The sequence below is a fragment of the Vollenhovia emeryi genome, unplaced genomic scaffold (genome assembly GCF_000949405.1).
Source record: "Vollenhovia emeryi isolate VEMERY1.0 unplaced genomic scaffold, V.emery_V1.0 DF939642.1, whole genome shotgun sequence".
Taxonomy (NCBI): domain Eukaryota; kingdom Metazoa; phylum Arthropoda; class Insecta; order Hymenoptera; family Formicidae; genus Vollenhovia; species Vollenhovia emeryi.
Window position 1 is genome coordinate 450 of NW_011966724.1, and position 22924 is coordinate 23373.

General features: G+C 41.7%; 3 protein-coding genes and 1 pseudogene across 3 annotated transcripts; 3 read left to right on the plus strand and 1 right to left on the minus strand.

Annotated features, from left to right (window-relative positions):
* Window positions 1-1481: 1481 nt before the first annotated feature.
* On the minus strand, window positions 1482-6337 carry LOC105557045 (annotated as a pseudogene).
* Window positions 6338-6720: 383 nt separating this feature from the next.
* On the plus strand, window positions 6721-8033 carry LOC105557046. Its single transcript, XM_012004179.1, has 2 exons — window positions 6721-6778; window positions 7168-8033. Exons 1-2 carry the CDS (start codon window positions 6721-6723, stop codon window positions 8031-8033), a joined length of 924 nt encoding a protein of 307 aa, XP_011859569.1.
* Window positions 8034-9077: 1044 nt separating this feature from the next.
* Window positions 9078-10952, plus strand: LOC105557048 (uncharacterized protein K02A2.6-like). The gene has a single exon (XM_012004180.1). It carries the CDS (start codon window positions 9078-9080, stop codon window positions 10950-10952), a length of 1875 nt encoding a protein of 624 aa, XP_011859570.1.
* A 22-nt stretch (window positions 10953-10974) lies between these two features.
* On the plus strand, window positions 10975-11457 carry LOC105557049. Its single transcript, XM_012004181.1, has one exon. It carries the CDS (start codon window positions 10975-10977, stop codon window positions 11455-11457), a length of 483 nt encoding a protein of 160 aa, XP_011859571.1.
* The last annotated feature ends 11467 nt before the right edge of the window (window positions 11458-22924 follow it).

Here is a 22924-nt window from a genome sequence, read left to right on the forward strand (position 1 = left end):
GTCTCGTGATTGTAAGAATTTCGACGGCAATGTAATAGATTCAAATAACGATAGTCCGAGACGGCCTAAATGTCAGAATGGCCGAGCTGTTAGCAAATTACTTATAGCGAGGTGATTTTCTATGTATATGCTCGAAGTTTAAAATAAAATGTAACGGGCAGAATATCACTCGTCATCGTTTGTCAAGCGGCGAGGATGATCGTTACTTTCAGAGGTGTCCGCCAGAAAGTTTAAAACCGTAAACACCTGTATCGTCAACAGCGGGGATCGGCTGTTATGCGTGAGGCTGCGGATTGGTCCGAGGGCACTTCCTCGAAAGGAAATAAAGAACACTGACTCTAGGCAGGAGGACAGTCAATCGAGATCGAAAAGAGAGGCACTAGCTGAGGGACGATTAGCGACGAGGCGACCCGCGAGAAATCATTACACTTGTATAACTATTTGACGATCTCTGTGAGAAATAAAGAAGGCCTAAATTCCGAATAGCTGAGTTTGATATCTCTGAGCCAACATATGAAATTATTCAAATCTTTAAGGAACATGGGTACACAAATATTGACGAAGATATATTAGATCGTAAACTAAGAAATATGAAGCGATCTTACAAAACGATTAAGGAGAACAGCAATGCAAAGAAAAGCACTGGACGAGGCCGAATATCTTGGGAATACTATGATACAATGGAAGAAATTTTTGCTGAAGACAGAACTATTAATCATGGCAATACATTAGAATCAGCTGTAATCCCAGAGACATTGGAAATATCATGCCAATCATTAATAGGATCTGTAGCAAATGGAAATCATAACAATGATTCCATATTAAACACAAGCCATATTACAAATCCATTGATTACGCCATTATCTGACATCAGTAATTTGCAGAACATGATATCAACCGAAAACTGTCTAAGTCCGTCATCATCTGCATCATCAATTCCACACTCACCAAACACATGTGAAAATAGTTCAACTTCTGCATTAACAAAAAAGAAAAATATATCTTTATACAACCAGAGAAAGAAGCAATTAGAAGTAGAAGAAAAAAGGATAGAAGCAATAACTCGCTTAAGAGAGTCTCTCGATGAAAGTAATAAAATTCAACAGGAACGCAATGATTTGATAAAACAATTACTTTCTTCGCAACATCACCGACAAGAATAACATTTCTTTATATATACATATACACATATATATTAGAAATATTTCTCTTTCAAATTCGTTCTTTGTACAAGATTATTTTTATATATACTTTAAGTTATTTTGAAAATGGCAAAGTTATTTAAGTTTTAAAATGGTAAAGTTTATTTAAGTTTTCAGTTCTTATTTTAAAAAAACAAAGTTATTTTTTAGTGATACTTAATTAAAAATTAATTAAAAATTGTTCCTATTATGTATCTAAGTTTTTAAATTTTTATGTTCTTATGTTTAAAGCTGCAGTTAAGAATAAAATACAAATATGCAATAAAAATTTGTTTTATTTTATCTAATTAAGTACATTATACTGTTTCTTTTTTCTATTGCAGAAACATTAATATTATTTTCTTCATCAGGGTTGCCGAAGTGATTTATTAGTAATAAATCGTCTCTATTTATGTCTCTATCTTTTTCAAAGTTGATTTCTCCTTTGTTAATCATAAAATTTATATGCAATACGCATGCAGCACCAATCATTTTATTTCCAAGTTCGAAATCAGCTATGTCTAAATAATAAAGTCTTCTAAATTTTCCTTTTAAGAGACCAAATGCTCTTTCTATTATACTGCGAACAGATGATAACTTGTTATTATAAGTCACATGAGCTCTCGTTAAATGTCCAGTGTCTCTAAATGGTGTCATTAGATTTTGTAATAAAGGATATGCTGCATCCCCAATTATATGTAATTGCGATGGCAACAGTGGGTCTGCTGCATTTGTTAATTGTCTATATACATCACTATATCTAAATACTGCAGCATCGTGCATACGTCCTGGTAACCCAATGTATATGCTAATAAAACATGCATTATGATCACATATACCTAACAATAATGAAAATAATGTTTATAATGTATTATATAATATTTAGAAAATTAACAATAAAAAGTGACAAATATATTAAATAATTACCTTGTAAGATAATAGAATGTGAGAACTTTTTCTATTATAAAAATCATTGGCATTGTGTTGAGGTGCCTTACATGATATATGACAACCATCAATTGCACCTACAATGCCTGGAAAACCATGTGAACGTTCCTCAAAAATCTAAAAGTATTCAATTGTATTAGTACAAAATGTAAAAGAAACATTATCTAATCTGTATTTATTCCATTTAACACGTAGATCTGTATAAAATGTTTAATTATTGCTAATGTATGTTTTAATTCATATCTTACAGTGGACGAGATTCTGCACCTTTCTCTATCAGGCCAAGCTATATAAATAGGCAGGGCCGGCGGAAGAGGTGGGTACGGTGGGTAGTACTACCCACATGGAATATCTGTAGGTAGGTAATTACCCACTCGAAAATTTGAGCAAGAAAAATCAGACCAATGGTCGTTTTTTACTTTTATAATATCCGCGCGCGTGTATACGCGCATAAATACATCGATTCGGATCGATCTATCGAGTCGTATCTAGTCGGCTTTATTCGGCAGCGACTCGAACTCACTTCGTGACCGTGAAAAGAGAGGGAAAATGGTCTGATGCGTGACGTGAGCCCGAGTGCAGAAAAGAGACACGAGAATGGAGCGGTTTGTTGTCCGAGGGGTTCGAGGTAAAAGGGCGAACGACGAAACTGATGATTCTTCCAGTATAGAGCGTCAAGCAGAAACACAGCAATCTGCGAGTGCATCGGATCTAACCTCAAAAGTGATTGATTCTGTTGCTCGTGAGTAAAAAATATAGAAAGAATGATTAAATCAACAAAGTATCTTAATTTCCAAATCAAGTTTTTAATTCAGATATATTTTTAGAGAAAAGTGCCGCACATTCGGAAGTTCCACAAGTGTACCAACGCTGGAAACTAAACAATTCCTGGCTTGGTCTAAACGAACTTGATCAAATAATTTGTACCATATGTACTGAAGCGTGCAATAAGAAATTAGTGATTTATTTCACCTCGTACGATCTACGATCGAAAGAAACGTGGGTGGACAATGGGTTCGGCAATTGGAAACATGGAGCGGAAAGGATAAAAAACCATTCGAAGAGTTCGCTTCACATTAATTGCGCAGAAATTTTGAAAAATTGTGGCAAAGTTAACGTTGTGCAGCATTCATCAACTTCATTACAAAAGGAAATGATGGATCATCGCACGGCCTTGAGAAAAATTTTTAGTACTTTAAGAATCCTCGGAAGGCAAGGACTGGCGATACGCGGAACGGGCAATGACGAAAATTCGAATTTCATGACAATTTTGAAAGCGAGAGCAGAAGATGTTGTGGAGCTCGAATCCTGGCTGAAAAGAACTGGTCATAAATGGTTACACCACGACATCCAGGACGAAATAGTACAAGCGATGGCTACAGAAATTATGTTGGGAAATATATGCGAGATAAAAAATTCCGAATATTTTTCTGTACTTCTGGATGAAACAGCGGACATAGCTAGAACAGAGCAAGTTTCTATTTATTTCCGGGCCATCTCTTCAGATCTTATCGCTTCAGAGTATTTCATGGGTTTCTATTCGACAGCAAATACGAAAGCACAAACATTATTTGATATCGTCAAGGATGTGCTTGTTCGTTTTGATTTACCGCTCTGTAAACTTAGAGGTCAATGCTATGATGGAGCTGCGAATGTTTCCGGAAAAATCTCGGGATTGCAACAACGGATTCAAGACGAAGAACCCCGAGCACTTTTTGTCCACTGCAATGCTCATAACCTTAACCTTGTTGTTCAAGATGGAATAGAGAAAGTGCTTGAAGCAAGAAAATTCATTGGAGAAGTGAAAGATATGATAAACTTCGTACGGGATTCGCCGAAACGAATCAGCAAATTCCAGAACTTACAAGCTGCTGAAAAAGAAGAAAATGAGAAAGATGTTCCCGCTCTTGTAGCATACTGTCCAACAAAGTAAGATTTTGAATCACATTCTAAAGTTAATTCACAAATCATTGTTATCTATTGTTCCAGATGGGTAGTGCGAATAAAATCTTTGAAAACTGTCTTGGCCAACTATAAAATGTTGATGTCCTTTTTTCAAGAGTTGATTAAGGATCGAGAAGTCGACAGCACTATCGTTGCCAAAGCTTCAAGATTTTTAGAGCGCATGGAATCATTTAAGTTTTTGTTTTTTTTGAATATGATGGTTGAGATTTATGATCGGATTGAAATTCTTAACAGAGATCTTCAAAATTCAGAGCTTTGCGTAGTAGATTCATGTCGTAAAATAGAAGCTGTGACTTATTCGTTGGATGCTTCCCGCGATTCTAAGTTTGAATCAATTTGGCTGAATAGTGACAAGCTTTCCAAAGAATTTGACATTGAAGAACCAAATTTGCCTCGAAAACGCAAAATTTCCAAGCGAATAGACAATAGCAAAGTCGAAAGTCATGTTTTCCAGACCCCAGAAGACTATTATCGAAAGATATATTATGAAGTATTTGACCAAATTATGTGCTCTTTAAAAAGTCGCTTTGATACTGACTCAGCCAAGTTTTTTAAAACTTTAGAACGTTTCGTCGTCGGTGAAGCAGTGGACGTGAAAAAAATTGTCACCTTTTATAAGGGAGATTTTGATGAATTCAGATTAGTAAGTGATAAAGATATGGCTTTAAGTATTATGAAACGAAAAGGAAAGAATCCGCAAAGTTTGAAAGATGTTGTGGAATTCATGCGCGAAAGAGATTGGTGCATGGGACTTGTTCCAGAATATTTGCGCTTTATTCGATTACTTATGACTATTCCAGGGTCATCTTGCTCTAACGAAAGAAGCTTTTCTGTTTTACGACGGGTCAAAAATTACTTGCGCTCGACGATGTTGCAAGATCGACTAAATCACATAGCAATCTTACACTCGTACGCAGATGCAGTTGATAAGCTCGATTTAGAAATACTTATGAACAAATTTATTTCTCGAAATGCTAAGCGAACTTCGGTTTTTGCATTGCACACATAAAAACATAATAAACCGAATATAATAATAACAACATAATAACGCCCTGTTCCCCTCCCCCCTCCCCCCGCTGCACTACCCACTCGGATTGAAGACGTTTCGCCGGCCCTGTAAATAGGCATTAGTTGAGTTAATACAGTCACAATTTCTTTTAGTATTCCATGACCTGTACTTTTGGCAAAACCAAATCTATCTCCAACTGCGAGGTAGCTCTCCTGTTTTGCCAATATCCATATGGAAAATAAGATTCTTTTTCTTAATTTTACTGGGTGGTCCTGGTTTCCTCCCATCGCATTACCAATTATATTTTCTAATTCCTGTAATAGTAGTCTAACATAATTATTGAAAGATACTGTATTAACTAGCAATTTTCCCATATAGCATAATGACCAAAGTTGGAAAGACGTCTTATGTCTCGATTTTGGACATTGTGCTTTATGATACTTCATAATATAATAATGCATCATAATATTATCATACATCTATAGCTGCTCGAGACATTCTAAAATGTTCCTTAAATAACAGTTCGTCATATAATGGGACTATTTGTTCATAATAATTTTCATTTTTCTGACGCACACCACGTTCTTCTATATGAAGGTTATTTGGTAATTGTTCTTCAAATTCTTCAATTACACATCTTATTACATTATTTCTCTCTACAATATCATCATCTAATAATATAATTATATTATTTATATCCATGATATCAATTTTAATGATTAAACACTTCAACACTTATATAAGATAAAGAGGTTATATTTTTAAATATTACGCGCGACCCTTAAAAAGACCGTTCATAACACTGTTCATGATCACTTATCGCTCAGTGAGTGCTCACTCAACACTTGCACAACTGTTTATGTTTTCTGAACGCTCCCATTGTTTCGGCGATACTCGTACTCGCACGCGCGACGTCGAGGAACTACATATTGTCCACGCGCCTCGCCGCGGTGCCGCTCGCTGCCATGACAATTGTTTTTAGCATGTCACACACCGCTGCACGTCTCGCTAGCCGATCGGTATTTACTGTCGCTAAGAGATCTGAGAAATAAAATGCTTTGGCCTGCCTAATCTGGCATATCTTCTCAGTTTGACCCAATCAATTTGCATTTTTCGATTGGTTAGTTACTTGTCAGACACCCTTGGCTGCGTTCAGAAACACCACCCAAGTACCCCAGCGTATCATTCTATCCTTATTGCTTACAGACAAGGATAAAATGATATACTGGGGCATTTGGGTGATGTTTCTAAACGCAGCCCCGCATGTACACGGAAGTGTAAAACATATTATACAATACAAAATGTAACGTATACATACATGGAAAAACTGATTTAGTTGATTCAGCAAATCTATAGTTTGCTGGACAAAATTAAACGTTTTAAAGAAGTAAGTTTGCTAATGCAGCAAAGAAGTCGTGTGTAAGAGCAATCGTCACTTTGTTCATAAAACAAATCGATTTTTGCTGAAATTATCTTAGTTACTGCAACAAATCATTTTTGCTAAGTGCGATACGTAGCTATCGCCAGTCGTTACGATGCCTCGCTTTCACTAACAAAATTAGGTTAGTCTTCATATTTCGTTCTTATATTTAAGAGAGGCTTAAATGCAGTCTTAAGATGTTGTCACGATCTGACAAAGTCAAAGTTTCGTCCGTTTTTCGGTCAACACATTTAAGTGCTTTACCGGGGATTTGGACTTGATTGTGTGAATCTAATGATTAATTTGATCTTAGTTATTTTTGAACTTGTTCTTTGTTTTTGTTGGGGCCCGCGTACGTACACGCGCTGCCCTACCGTGCTGACGGACGCGCTACTCTCAAGGTGCGGCGCCTGCGCGAGCGGTGGGCCAGTCGTCAGCCTACAGCTAGAGGCTAAACACACGATTCCTATAACCTACTACCTTGTACTCAAATAAAGAGACCAGATCTTCTACTTACTCTCGCCTTACTATCACGATCCGTACCGCACATTCGATCCTGAAACCGATCTTAACAACTGGCGCTGCGAAGCAACCTGTGTGTGGGAAATCAAGTGAGATTAAGAGAGATTAATTCGCTGCTGCAGATCCAACTACGGAAGGAAACGGACAACAAGACCAGACGTCAACAAGTCCAACGACATCACATTCCGATCTTTATAACCAGCTTAGTGCCTGCGTGGAAAAATACGCATACGGTCTTGGTGAGGACACAAAGCCGTTCGTGAAATGGCTTCAACGGCATGAATACACTGTAGTCACGGAGACAAAGTCGCTGCCACCAGAAATGCAGACTCGTCTTATTCTGGACAAGATCGGACAAACTGAGTTCGACAGGTTAGTGAATCACGTCGCGCCTCGAAACCCGACGTCGATGCCGCAGAACGAAGTCATTGAGACGTTAAAGGATCTTTTCCGCGATAAGGTGCCCATCACGCGACGCCGCATAGAAATCTTAAACTATCGGTACGATAAATCGGTGCCCATCACAGAACACATCGATCGTATTAACCGTCACGCTTCAGATTTTGATCGCGCTAAGCTCACGGACGACAACCTTAGAATCCTTTTGCTACTACAATCATTCTGCTATTCGAGTGAAACCGATGAACTGAAAAAGATAGCTTTACGCGTAGTCGAAAAAAATGCTAACGCATCGCTCAAGGACGTCGTCGCGGAACTTGAAGCACACATGAACGTATCCACTAGTCTAAAAATGTTAGAAAACCCGACAGCAATCACGCCGACAGCAACTATCAATGCCGTTCACGCTAAATACAAGGGCAAAACGGCTAAAAAACGGGCTCGTCCGACGACAGCGGCAGCAGCAACAGCGGCGGTGAAACCCGAGACGAAGTGCAACGGTTGCAGAGGTGCGCATCAACGAAGTGCGCAGCAACGAAGTTCGCGACGCGTTATGCCACAAGTGCTCGAAGAAGGGGCATATCGCTAAAGTGTGCCGATCCGAGTCTAAAGTCACGAACACCGTTGCGGAAAGCGCAAGCCTCGTGACGCAGACAATAACCGCGGTCGGTAAACGCCGTCGAAAGTACGTCGCGACTCGCATGCTCGGTAAAATCGTGTATCTACAGTACGACTCAGGCTCAGACATTACGATCATCGGCAAGGACGTATGGGTGCAACTCGGATCTCCTAACCTCGCCGCGAGTAAAACCGTCAAACATGCCGGCGGTGGCGAATTCAAAATAATCGGTAAATTCACATGCGAGATACAAGTTCTCGATCGCAAATCAGAACTAAACATCCATGTAGCCAATCGCGTCGGTGTAAATTTACTCGGTCTAAACGCAATCGACAACCTTGACTTGTGTTCCATTCCGTTAAACACGTTCGGGGATCTAGAAACCGTATCAGAAATTACACGATCTAGCATTCCCACGCAACCTATCGCGTCTACTATTTACAACGTTTCTCGTGCGAAACCGTGTGACTCCGGAGGGGGTAATCGATCGGTCGGGACGCCCCTCAACACCTATCAAAACGAGCTACCCAAAAGCTTCCCTAACCTTTTCTCCGACGGACTGGGGAAATGTCGCAACCACCAAGTCAGATTCGATCTCGTTAAGGACGCACGAAGTGTGCAAGCTCCATGCAGACCAATTCCGTACGCCATGGAAAGACCTCTCGAAGAAGAACTACAACGACTAGAAGCAGAAGGGATAATCGAACGCGTGGAATCTTCCAATTGGGCAACACCAATCGTCATCGTAAGGAAGCATAACGGCAAAATGCGTCTATGCGCAGACTATTCCACTGGTGTGAATTGCGCCTTAGTCAACAATCGACATCCACTTCCATATGTAGAGAACGTTATTGCCAAACTCAACGGAAGCCATTTTTTCAGCGTGCTCGACCTTAGTGATGCATTTTTCAACTCGAGATCGCCGAAGATCATCGAGATGTTACAACCATTACCACTCCGAAGGGTCTTTTCCGATTCAAACGGCTACCATTTGGGATCAAGATAGCACCCGCCATGTTTCAACAGGCTATGGATAGTACTCTAACAGGGTTAGAAGGAACACACGTCTACATTGATGACATCATAGTCACAGGTTCCAACCGCCAAGAACATGATCTACGCCTACGTAAAACTTTTCAACGCCTCGAGGAAAGAGGTTGGAAATTAAGACTCGAGAAATGCAGTCTTGCGCTAGAGGAAATCAAATTCCTTGGCTTAATTATAAACGCAAAAGGCATATCGGCCGACCCGGAGGCCACCCGCGCCATAGCAAACATGCCTAAACCTACAAATGTCGCTGAAACGCAAAGCTTACTTGGTCTAGTAAATCACTACGGGAAATTCATCCCTCATTTACACCAGATCAAACAACCTTTGGAGGACCTGACCCGAAAAAACCGACCCTGGATCTGGAATCACCAGCATGATCTAGCGATGGAACAGATCAAGAAAACCATGCTGAGTCCACTTCTTCTAGAACACTACGACCCGTCGAAAATCCTCGTCGCAGTGGATGCCTGTTCTACAGGAATAGGAGGTGTTCTACTGCAGCGAGATTCGAGTGGGCACGAACGAGCCGTGTACCACATGTCGCAAAGTCTTACAGATACGCAGCGAGGCTACTCTCAACTGGAAAAAGAGGCCCTAGCTCTCGTCACTACTATCGAGCGTTTCCACAAATTCCTGTGGGGACGAAGGTTCATACTGTTGACGGATCACAAACCGCTCGTCGCGCTTCTCCAGACTGAAAACACTAAGGGTTTGAAACCTACAACAGCCGCGCGACTCAAGAGATGGGCCATACGACTCCTAGGCTACGATTTCCAGATTGAATACATCCGGACAGAAGATTTTGGACAAGCGGACGCACTGTCGCGTCTGATAGACAAATTTCGCCGAGATAATATTGATGAAATCCAAGTAGCTACTATTCGAACAGTGGAACTAGAATTCCAACAGATTAGGAACCTATCAATCGACTCTTTCGGGAAAAATCTACGCGACAAACTAAAAACCGCAACCAAAGCGGACAAAGACCTCGTAACAGTCATGAAAGCCATTGCAAGTGGCTGGAAGACCGCCCCTGGAACGGAAATCGTGGAGCACTATAGAAAACGCCACGACAACCTTAGCACGGTGGACGAAACACTACTGCTCGGGGACAGAGTTATCATACCAAAGTCAATGCAACCAGAAATCTTAGCAGCTCTCCATAAGGTTCATCCAGGTATCCGGAGAATGAAACAGCTGGCTAGGGAATATGTCTATTGGCCGAAAATGTCCAATGATATCGAACACCTTGTTCAACAATGCAACGCTTGTGCGTTAACACGCAGGATACCGTTACAGGTACCCCTCAGCCCATGGCCTACTCCCAGGAGACCACTGGAACGCATGCACATCGACTTTGCTGGTCCAATCGACGGCCAGTACCTTCTCATCTTCGTGGACGCATATTCCAAGTTCCTCGATGTGGCCATCACACCTACAATCTCCGCGAATCGCACAGTTGAGCTGTGCCATGAAACCTTTTCCAGATACGGACCACCAGAAGTCTTGGTTAGTGACCATGGCACTCAATTCACTTCAGGATTATTCGCCAATCTTTGCAAGGATTTACAGATCACCCACTTACTATCTCCGGTCAACCACCCACAATCTAATGGTCAAGTCGAGAGGATGGTTGACACAATAAAAAGAGCTATAACCAAGGACCCGACGAACTGGAAGAAAATGCTGTACGAATTCCTTTCACAGTTATCGTTATACGCCATGTACATCAGCACCAGGCCAAAAGTCACCGGCAGAACTGTTCTTTGGACGACAGATGAACTCACCCTTCTCCAAACTGTTGCCCAAAACCGAGGAAGAAGAGACCGTCTCGTATGATCTCATTAAAAAACGCACAGATATGGAAAATCAGTTTGCCAAACATCACGGCGCCCGTCAGCGGCAGCTTGCAGTTGGAGATCGCGTCGTGGTACACACTCGAAACGGAAAGCGTGAGCTAGGCAGCATCCTTGAACTCATATCTGAGGTTCGCTGCGGTGTACGCCTGGATAATGGCAAAACCGTCGAAAGACACATCAACCACATCTGGAAAGGCGGAACCATCGACCGTTCACCAGGTCAGGCAGAAGACACTGAGATGAACGCCGACCTTATCTCAAATCCAAATCCAGACCCTGCTCCAGAACCTGATCCAGAACCTGCTCCAGAACCTATGGCTCCGATCACTGAAGGACCACCAACGCCTCCCAGGACCCAGGATCCGAACAACAGGGCCCACGAAGAAGCTTCAGTCGTCACAACTCCAAGACGATCCACCCGCATGCGGGCTCCACCAAAGAGACTGGCTTTGGACCCGAGAATCAAATCGTACTCCGAGCTGTGATTTCCAAAGGAGGGAGATGTTGGGGCCCGCGTACGTACACGCGCTGCCCTGCCGTGCTGACGGACGCGCCACTCTCAAGGTGCGGCGCCTGCGCGAGCGGTGGGCCAGTCGTCAGCCTACAGCTAGAGGCTAAACACACGATTCCTATAACCTACTACCTTGTACTCAAATAAAGAGACCAGATCTTCTACTTACTCTCGCCTTACTATCACAATCCGTACCGCACATCCGATCCTGAAACCGATCTTAACAGTTTTCTATCTCAGATAGTAATTTATGCAGTTTTTTAAATCGGGAAATTGGATCTTGGTTAGAAGATAAGGCTTCCTTAATTTGGTATTTAATTCTCTTGAGTTGTACGCGTTTTCCGCCTTTCTTTCTTGTCATAAGGATAAAGGTAGGAGATTGATGCCTTGTCCGCCACTCTATAGGCAGCGATCAAATTGACTTAGGAAATCTATTCGCCACACAATTAGGCAGCGATCAGATGAAATGGAGGATTTCGTTGAAATGAATTGTTGTTAATTAATACTAAAGCTTACTTTATTTTAGAATTATCAATTCCTTGAATCGGAATAAATTCGAATCAACAGTTAAAACAACTAAGTCTTAGGTCTGTTAATCTAAAATTGTCTGACTCTAAACTCTGAACTGAACTGAGGTCTAAAGACTCTGCTGAACAGCTCCGTCCCGAAGATTCTCCTTATATTTATAGTTGAATCCCCCCACGATATTTTAAGTGGAGGAGGAAGGTGTTCTCTGTTCGAAACACCACCCTGGCAACAGTTATCCCTGCTACCATGGTATCTGCTTCGCTCGGGTTGTAATACGATAGACGATCGCGATGTCTCCCACGGAGAAACTTGATTATTAATCAATATCATTGGTATGCCCATTGCACTGTAAGAGTTCAATAATTTTTCTTCTCATTTATTTTAGATTTAAAAGTTTTAATTTGAAAGTTTTATGCTGATTTACACGTACGTTACAATGTAAAGAATCGCCGTATTGCAAAGCCGTATTAGCATATTAATATATTATTGAAAACGATCCTGAAATAAGAATGGACTATGTGAATACGGGCCTTAATGCGCGGCGTTGCCGCGAATGTTTTTAGACAATCACGCGCAGTAAGAGTGAGCCGCAATTGTTTTGACGATCGTCGACGTGTCGACGCAGGACTCGCGACACTCGCCTGACTCGCCTTCGGGAAGGGACACGCGCCGGTCGGTCCTGCGAGTCAAGAGGGTAACCACTTGATGCAATCCTGTGTCCCCGAAATCATTATGAAATCCTTATGAAATCCCCATGTAATCATTTTGCAATCAGATGTAATCATGAAGTCAAATGAAATCATGGAAATCACCAGAAATCACAATGAAATTATGGAAATCACCAGAAATCATAATGAAATCATATATAGTATAGTCAGCAGAAATTATTTTGAATTTCCGTGTTATCATTGAAAATCATGTATAATCACCATGAAATCTAAAACATCTCTAGCTCGGTCGTGTCGATTCAACCTATCGATTAACGCTCGCTCTCGATTATTCTTTGTTTCAGTTAAGTAACAAGTATAAAGGTTATATTAGTCTCAAAGTGTTAAGCCTCGTCTACAAGGCGTAAGGCACGGCGCAAGAGCTCAGGCGCAGGCGTTGGATATAAAATTAGTTTATTTCGCTTGCGCCGCTGCGCCACGACCCTATGATCGGGAAAAATCCTCTTGCGGCTGCAGAACAAGCGATTCGTGCGGGCAGAGAGAGAGCATCGTCGAGTGGCGTCTGTCATTGTCTGGTTTATAGGGTGGTCGAGAGAGGGGACGGAAAGGTACGCACGACTCGGTTCTAGCGCGCGTTCTTCCAGTTAGTATATAAAATCTGAGGACCTGTCAACTCGCGTACTCGCGTAAACGTACACGGTCGGTCTCGCGCGCGTGGTTCTAGTGACTCATACTTGGCGAGAGACACTACCGTGTCTCGTGATTTCAGTGGTATCGATACACGTAAGATACCCGCCTGTACAGGTTAATGTATGATTCTCTCTCGCACGCACGCACGCACGCACGCACGCACTCACTCTTAGGCTGATGGCAGAGAACAATCCGTAAACGCTTAAGGGCCAATTTCATAAACGTCGGTTAACTGCTAACCGAAGGTTAACCAATCCTCTGTCTCTTCTCAGAGAACAAGGTAGAAAAAGATAGGGAGTTGACTGAACTCTGGTTAACAGTTAACCGACGTTTGTGAAATTGGCTCTAAGACTGTCTCAGTCGTAGACGTAGGGCAAAGCAGAGAGAAACGTAAGTCGTATATATGCGCGTAGGGCAAAGCAGAGAGAAGCGTAAGTCGTATACAATAGCCTTTCACGACTTACGTTTCTCTCTGCCTTGCCCTACGTCTATGACTAAGCCAGTCTTCAGCGTTTACGGATCGTTTTCTGACCAGCTTTACTCTCACTCTCACTCTCACAGTCACTCTCTCTGTTCTAGTTCTATATAGATCAGAGTTTAAGATCCACAACTGCAAGCACAACTGGCATACCTATTTTGAATAGCAAGGTCAGTGCGTAAAGTACTAGACACTTTTCGGTAAGATAATTTTTTTATAATAGGTATAAGTGTACTACTTGCATAATCTTTTAAAAGGATTTTTAAACATTCCTGTTTAAAACTTGTTTTCTTGTGTTTTCTAATCGAAGTATGATGGATGGCGAGAAAAGTGACCGAGAAGAAGGCGGCAAGCAAGATCTCATTTACGTTAATGTTGGGACACAGACCGAAATTCAAGAAGAAGATCAAATTACTACGGCTACAATGTGGCACATTATAGAAACGGGAATAGGGTTGAAAGTTCCCGTATACTTAAAAAATATCATGCGTCTTGAAGGATATGACACAACCATCGCCATACATAGAATGACGATAGATAATATTAAAGAACTGGAACTCTTTGGTAGAACAGAAATGCTCAAGTTTATAAAAGAGGGCGAAAAACATACTGACTATTTCGACAAATATCATATCTGTCCTAGCGAGTTCCGTATTTCAACTGGACATAGGGTACTACTCAGTGAAATACAGAAATTCGTTGCTAACAAGCTCTCTACGGATAAAATGTATTTCACGCCTGAATTAAGACCTGGAAAATTCAATAATCAACCCCGAAAATTAACAAGCACGAACTCCACTACGAATAAGAAACGAAAAGTCTATTCAAGTCCAACGGCAAGTGATTCTCAAAATGAAGATTTCTCGCCGAGTTCTTTGCAGCATGGATCAAATCCAGACATTCCCGTTGACATCAATTTGAACATTGAGCATGACAGTCTTTATGCCTTAATAATGGTATGGCTGAGAAAACAAAATAAAGTAAGTATATAATTTTAATACAAATATTTATCTAATTTTTATGTAAGTACACGGAGAAAACTGCTTGTCTGCTATGGTTGCTACACATCTATACTCTCTATGATTATAAAACAAAGTTATGTAAATTCAAGATATTGCATTAAAAATTGCTGTTGTCACCTGCCAATATACTTCTCACAGCCGCAGTTCTTGTGATATGCAATTTTTAGTTGGTACATTCTCAATGTATGTATCTCATTGTATGAGTTACTTCAACAGTAATTAAGAATATTGACTATCTCTCCGATGTGCAGAACAAATACTATAGTTGAGAAATCCTTAGGATTTTGTTGCGTTATGCAGCACTAACAGTAAGAGTTTTATTCCAATGCTTATGGATGGGCAGCATAGGTCAGCAAGAGGCCAGTGTATCACTCTGAGCTTGACTTTGAGAGTATTACCCAGTGAGAAATAATTTGTTGAAACAATGTCGAATCGACATCGACATTGTCAAGTTGACGTCGATGCGACATTAATTTGACCAAGAATTTGACGGTATTGAAAGTCTATTCGACATCGTTTTGATCGACGAGTCATTTCTCGCTGGGTATGGTTTCTACAACCCTTTTTTATACATAGCGAAAAATAACCTCACATGTGCAATAATTGGCTAAGTGATATCATTAGTGTTTTCTCCGTGTAACAAAGTAATGATTAAAACCTAAATTAAAATGATGTTAAATTATCTTGATATATGAGTGGAAATTCCAGTCGAGGAAGGAATAATGGAATAAACACTTTGAGCAAATAACTTTCTGTGTGCTTCATGCACGTTCATTCGAGAGACAGTGTCCGTTATATAGAACTAAAACATGTAGAGGGCGGGCGGCGGCGGAGGAACGAACTACTATTCATTAGGTCCGGTTCACAGTGCTCTCACTTTCAACACCCCAACTTGTGCCAATCGGTGAATAAAAAGCTTAATTCAATTCTTTGGTGAAACAATATTGTAAGAATGTGGCTTAAGGTCCAAAAAAAATTCATGTCGTTCATTACCACTCTATTGGCTCACCGTTGGCACACTCAATAATCCAAGTCCGCCAGTCCCGGATTCAACCTCGCCTTTGCCGACTGGCTTCGTCAACATATCGGCCATATTGCTGGCCGATGGTACATACTTCAGGATGGTACATACTTCAGGATGAAGTCCGCTTGCGACAAGTTGGCGATAAAAATGGTACGAAATGTCGATGTGTTTCGTACGGGCGCTGTATGCTTCATGGCTGGCGACAACCATAGCGCTCTGATTGTCGCACTTGATGGTGACATTCTTCAATTCACCGAATTGGCGAATCACACGTATTAGCCAAACAGCCTCCTTTGCTGCAAACGACATCGCGACGTATTCGGCTTCAGTACTTGATGCAGCGACTGTTGTTTGTCTCTTGCATGACCAAGTCACCGCTGCTCCGGACAACAGGAATACGTATCCGGAATAAGAGCGACGATCGTCTTCGTTGTTTCCCCAGTCAGCATCAACATATCCGTGAATAGGCTCCGTTGCATCGCATCGATAAGTTAAACGATGACCAACAGTGCCTTTCACGTATCGCATGATACGTTTCACGGCGGTCCAATGGACCTCCATGTGCTCCTCGTTGAACCTACTCACGTTGCTTACAGCAAAGGCCAGATCCGGTCTCGTTCCTTGGACCAAGAACAATAAACTGCCCACAGCATCGCGATATGGCACATCGGCCATGGACCCGTCCGATCCGCTCACCAACTTTTGTGCCACATCACACGGAGAAGTAGCCGGCCTACAGTTTTCCATCCCGAATCGCTTGAGTACCTCAATTGCATAAGCACTCTGATGAATGCTGATGGCATCCGCTTCGTATTCGATTGTCATTCCAACACATGTTCGAGCCCTTCCGAGATCCTTCATGTAGAATGCTTTTGACAGTTTCAGCTTGAGTCGATCTCGAACCGATGCGTCCTTCCAAAACACCAGGAAATCGTCGACGTAGATGGCAACAATCAGGCTGCTGTCTCTATTATAGTAGACGCACGGGTCTTCATCTGATCGTATGAGGTCGAATGTCCTTAAGGCGGCGTCCAAGCACCGATTCCATTGTCGTCCGCTCTGCTTCAGACCGTACATGGCCCTCTGTAGCTTGCAGACTCTGCCCGAACCGTCCTCGAAGCCTTCGGGCTGCAGAGTGTAAATATCCTCGTCCAATTTGCCTTGCAAGTACGCCGTCACGGCGTCCATCTGGTCGATTCCCATCCGACGTTGTGCGGCTAGTGCGATCAAAATGCGGATCGAACTGTATCGGACGACAGGAGAAAACGTTTCGCTGTAATCGATGCCGAATTGTTGTGAGCACCCTTTCGCCACCAGGCGAGCATTGTGACGCACAACAGAACCGTCCTCGGCACGCTTCCGCTTGAAAACCCACTTTGTCTTCACGGGCTTTCTTCCTTGAGGTAGGTCCACCAACCTCCAAGTGTCATTCGCTGCGAATGACTCCAATTCTTGCTTCATTGCCTCCATCCACTGACGACCATCGTGTGCTTTCAAGGCCTCCTCACGAGTCAATGGATCTTCCGCCTCACAGTCACGGGCGAAATACGAAATGAAGCCATCTCGGACCACCGGGCGTGGGGTACGGGTGGAGCGTCGCAATTCGTTATTAGCGGGTGCTATGACACTCGTTGGTGGCTCGTAATCGGTATCGTTGTACGCATCCTCGAACTCGCCTTCACTGGAATCGCTGAATGGTACATTCCCGTTGGAGGTTTCTCGACCCTGGCTCTCGATTGAATCGGCTGAATCTGTTCTGTCGCGTCGACTAGCGGCTATCGAGGGACTTTCCTCCGCCAAATTTTTCTTCTGCCTGAAGTTCTTTCGTGGTCCCCAACTGAACTGATGGGCTCATCATCATCGCTGTTGTCACGAACAAATGAAGAACCGAACTTCGCGGCCTTCGGGATCAAGAAGGTCGCATCTCGGCTGATGATGATTTTCCTTGTCGCTGGATCGTAGAAACGCAAAGTCTTTTGAGTATCAGCGTACCCAACAAATTGCATCTCAGTCGCCTTTGAGTCCCATTTCTTCCGTTTGACCTTCGGTACGTGAACCATAGCTGGGTTCCCGAAAATCTTCAATGATGACAAGTCGGGCTTCACGCCTGACCAAATCTCCTCCGGTGTAGAACTTCCCACGGAACGATTCACTGACCGGTTGATCAGGAATGCTGCATGATGAACCGCTTCGGCCCAAAGCTCCTTGCCGAGATCACCGTCCGATAAGATGCAGCGCGCACGTTCCACTAGTGTCCGGTTCATCCGTTCCGAAACGCCGTTCTGTTGTGGCGTATAAGGAACCGTTGTTTCGTGGATTATGCCTGACTCGGCACAAATGCTCTTCATCTCCTCGTTCACGAACTCCGTCCCGTTGTCGGATCGCAATCGCTTGATTTTTCGTCCAGTTTGGTTCTCAACCAAAGCCTTGAAGCTCCGGAACGCAGTGACGACAGTCGATTTTTCCTGCAAAAATGTAACGAAAACCTTTCGTGAGAAATCATCCACGATTACAAGGAAATATCTCGCTCCTCCAAGTGATGCGCTCATGGGACCGCAAACGTCCATGTGGATCAAATCCAAAATGCCTTTCGTCTTGATTGTGACTTCCTTCTTCCGGAACGCCGAGCGAGGTTGCTTTCCTTCTGCACAACTAACACAGCCGTCGATCGACTCCTTCACACCATCCAACTTGATGCTGCTGTCTGCCTTGCGCATCGATTCCAGGCCACCGTAACTCATGTGACCCATTTTCCGATGCCAATCGACGATTTTGCCGTCTTTGGCCAGCATGCACTTGATGTGGTTCGCGTCAATCTTGAATGTCCCGTTTGATGGTCTCGCCGCGATGATCAGCTCGCCGGTCCGACGACTGAAAATATTCATCACTCCGTCATCGAAAACAATTCGATTTCCCGATGCCATGATCGCCTCCACCGACAACAAATTCGCCTTCAAGCCCGGCACGTACAAAACATTGTGAACGACGATGTCGACGCCATCCACGATAATGTGTGCCGTTCCGCAACCAATAGCTTCTAGCTTGTTGTCGTCCGCCAATGAAACGCCTGGACAATTGCTTATTGGTTGAAAACCAGTCAAGATGTCTCGTCGCGACGTCATGTGTCGAGACGCGCCACTGTCGACGAAACAATCATCGCTATTTCGAGCGCCGTGAACGATAGAAAAACCATGCGCGAACTTCGCGTCACTCGGCTTGTTGTTGCAGTCACAGCTCGATGAATTTCCGTTGTCTTTTGATGTTGATTTCTTCGACTTCGGACGTTAACTCTGAAAGTGCCCCAACTGGCCGCAGCCATAGCACTTGATTTTGTTCACGTCGCGTGGCGGTTTGTTCCGGCCGCCATTTTTACCGTTTTTTTATCCACTCCGACGCATTCTACTGTATAGCGCCGATTCTGAGTTGCTACCCGTTGGCGCCAATCCCAACAGGCCCTTCTTCACGTTGTCGATCGTTATATCCTGCCCACTGCCGGCGAGACTCTGTTTGAACGACTCAAATCGCGGGCCCAAATGCGCGACCATGAACAACGCAACCGTGCCGTCGTCGAAAATGACCTTTGCCTCGGTGCATCGTCTCCATGCGTCCATCATCCGCCCGATGTAATCGTCAATCGACGAGCAATCGTCGAGGTTCGTTGTTGTTAGCGCGATAACTGCATTCAACTTTAAGTCCTGTCCGGTTTCCACAAACGTTTTGTGCAATGTCGTCCAAATCATTAACGGCGTGTCCTCCTTTCCGAAATGGTGCTTTACATGGTCATCACATGCGAGGAACAGCCAACCGATTGCGCGTTCCAGTTTGTCTTGGTCCGTCTCGGTATTTGGGCTCGGTTTTACGCACTTCACTAACAAAAAACAAGTCCATTTACCATTGTTACAGACACGCATGGTAAAGAAATTGTTGTTAGAAAATCGTCCATCTGTTGGCTTCTTAATAGAAGTTGTGATCGCCTTAGTAGTGATCGTTTACAACGTGTAATGGAAAAGGAATATTCTTCTAAACCAAAATCTACTTTAAAATTGAATCTATTAACACCATCTTGTAGAACTTGTGATGATATAACTATCGGGGAGTGGTGCCTTTTTCGACAGACCGAAAACAATGTAATACTTTTAGGTTTAATTTTAAGTTCTTCCTACCTTCAAGATAAAAGAGAAAGAGTGAGAGAGAGTGGAAAATTCAGAGAATTTTCCAAGGAATGTGCAATTGTCAATTATAAATCAAATTGTGAAGTAGGAGTGTTGTGTTCATGGTACAGTTACGATACCGAAGGAAATGTTAAGCCTGTATTAATAGAGAGCCATGGATACATAAGTTTGAGAAATTATGTATGTACTATTACCAACGGATTCATAGAGAACAAATTAAAACTCCACGAGACTGTTTTAAAATATATCAAATCTTTTGTCGAGACTGAGCCAACAGCTAACCCAAATGATTATGTACTAGTTCCTTTTGAAACCAAAAAGTCTGTCGTTTATTACATAGGAGTTGTAATTTCCTCAAAGGAGAGTGAATATAAGATTAAATTTATGAAAAAGAGAGAAAAATATTTATTTTATTTTCCAAAGCGAGATGATATTTGTGTAGTTCAGTCTGTTAATATTGCACGTAAATTATCTTCTCCTAGTATCGACTCCAAAGGATTTTATTCGTTCTCTCCAGAGGAACTTTCAACTTACAAGTTAGGATAACTTCTAAATGATATCATTTATTTTGTATCGTTTATATATATTTTTATATGTATTTATTACTTTGAGATATAAATATTGTAATATAAAGTATTTTTATTTTTGTGAGGTATGTTGTATTGAGTCTTGCCATTATGTTTATATTCTTCCATCTTATTTTATGTTACTTTTCAGCATCGTTTATTTTATGTAATTTTATTGTTCTTATATAATACCTGTGTGGTACCAATATATACAGGGTGTATCATTTTAAGTGATGCAGCTAAATATCTCTTAAAATAAAAGAGATAGGAAAAATGTTTTCAACAATAGTTTTATGGTTCCAAGGGAGGCAGAAGTTGGCCATGTCAGTTTAATTGTAGGTGGCGCCACTTTCGAGATTTCTACATGGCGGCCATTTTTGCAAATGGCAACCGATTTTTATGTTCCAGTGAATGTCGTAGGTAGGGTGACCAACTCTTAAACATTTAATTTCGGGACATCAGTTTCAGAAAATCGGGACTTTTATTAGGGCCACTTTCACCAATCTCCGGTTAACCCAACTGGTCTAGTAACATGCAGGATTGCAACCGAAGCTGATATCGGAGAGAATATGTGGATTGGTAATACTACTAAATAAGTGCAAAAGTGCAAGGACATTTTAGGTTAACCGGTGCTTGCAGGTTAAAGTCGCCGTGAATGTGGTAAAAGTTCCGTCTAGGCCGTCGAACGGTTCACACGTCTTCCGACGGAAGATAAATTTTTGATCCTGCGGGATTGCATCATCACGCGTGTGGCCTGGTTACCATTGTGTATAAGATCCGCGGACAATTCCGAGTCCAACAATTCCGCCGCGGAGCTACCCGGTGTATCCTCGTTCGAAGCTAGCCCGAAGAAATCTATCGTCCCGTCCTCTTCGTCGGAGCTCTGTTCGTTACGCGACTGATCTGTAGTCGGCCTTTTTATCTTGGAATCACTCGCACTGGATTTCCTCGTCGTCGTCGACCGCTGTACATTCGCCTTTACCGCTGTGTTCTTAACGGTCCGAGGTACTAGAGTATTGGGGCCATTGCATCGTTCAATTCACTACATTCCAAGTAATACCATTAGGTTTGGTTCGACGTGGCCGTGTCGGCTCAGTGTCTGTGAGCCGGGAGCCAATAACCAGAGAAGAAGAAGAAGTGAATGTGGAAAGATTATCTCATGTATAATATTAACAAAATTATTAATATATAATATTACAAATATTTCAAATAAAATGAAGAACATACAACGAGGAAAATATTATGATTTAGAAAAAAATATAAATGTTTACTATATAATCCATTTTATTCTGACGATATACATGTACATATGCTAATCAAAGATAAAAAGAAAATTCTTTTGTTGAACATATTTTATAAGAAGAAAATAAAAGCGTCTCAAGCGAAATCTCTCCTTTCTTTTCGATAAGTTAAATTGTTTGTCCTCTTAATAAATATATGTGAAAAGTAAAATTTTAATATATACTTAGTAGTACTAGAAATCGTAACAGGTATCTTTATAATCTATCATTGTGATCAATGCAATACACAAAATTACAGATAAATTATAATCAGCGAAATATTTCCTGAGAACATTATTACCATGGATGAAATCATAAATTATGTACTTTATGATGAATACAATGATTTCAATCTGCAAAGAAATCGCCGACCACGACGTATAATGTAACGTATTAATTATTTTGATATTTTCGATGATATTGACTTCAAAAGAAGATTTCGCGTTTCAAAAAATAATTTTATTATGCTATTAGAAAGAATTGCACATCAAATAGAGCATAACACTAATTTGTAAGTATATTTACTTATCTATACATATATCTGAACGTCTTATTGTGAATAAAACATTTAATGTGTCCAATTATATGTAAAACGGTAATATGTCTTTCATAAATGTTTATATTAATATTTCAATTTGATGCTCTTTACATTTCAAAACAGTAACAATGCTATTCCGCCTATAATTCAATTGATGGTTGCCTTGAGATTCTACGCAACTGAATCTTTTTTGATAACTATTGGCGATTTCTCTGGACTTAGTGAAACAAGTGCTCAACGAATTGTTCATAGAGTCTCTCCTGCCATTGCTGCATTAAGCCATGAGTTCATAAAACTTCCTACTTCTCGAGAAGAAATAAATAAAAATCAAAGAGAATTTTATGACATAGCGAAATTTATTCGTGTCGTTGGTTGCATGGATTGCACACATGTGAAAATCCAGTCATGTGGTAAATAAAACAAGGAAGCCATAACAATGGAAGCAATGTGCAAATTTGTAATTAGAAAAAATTAA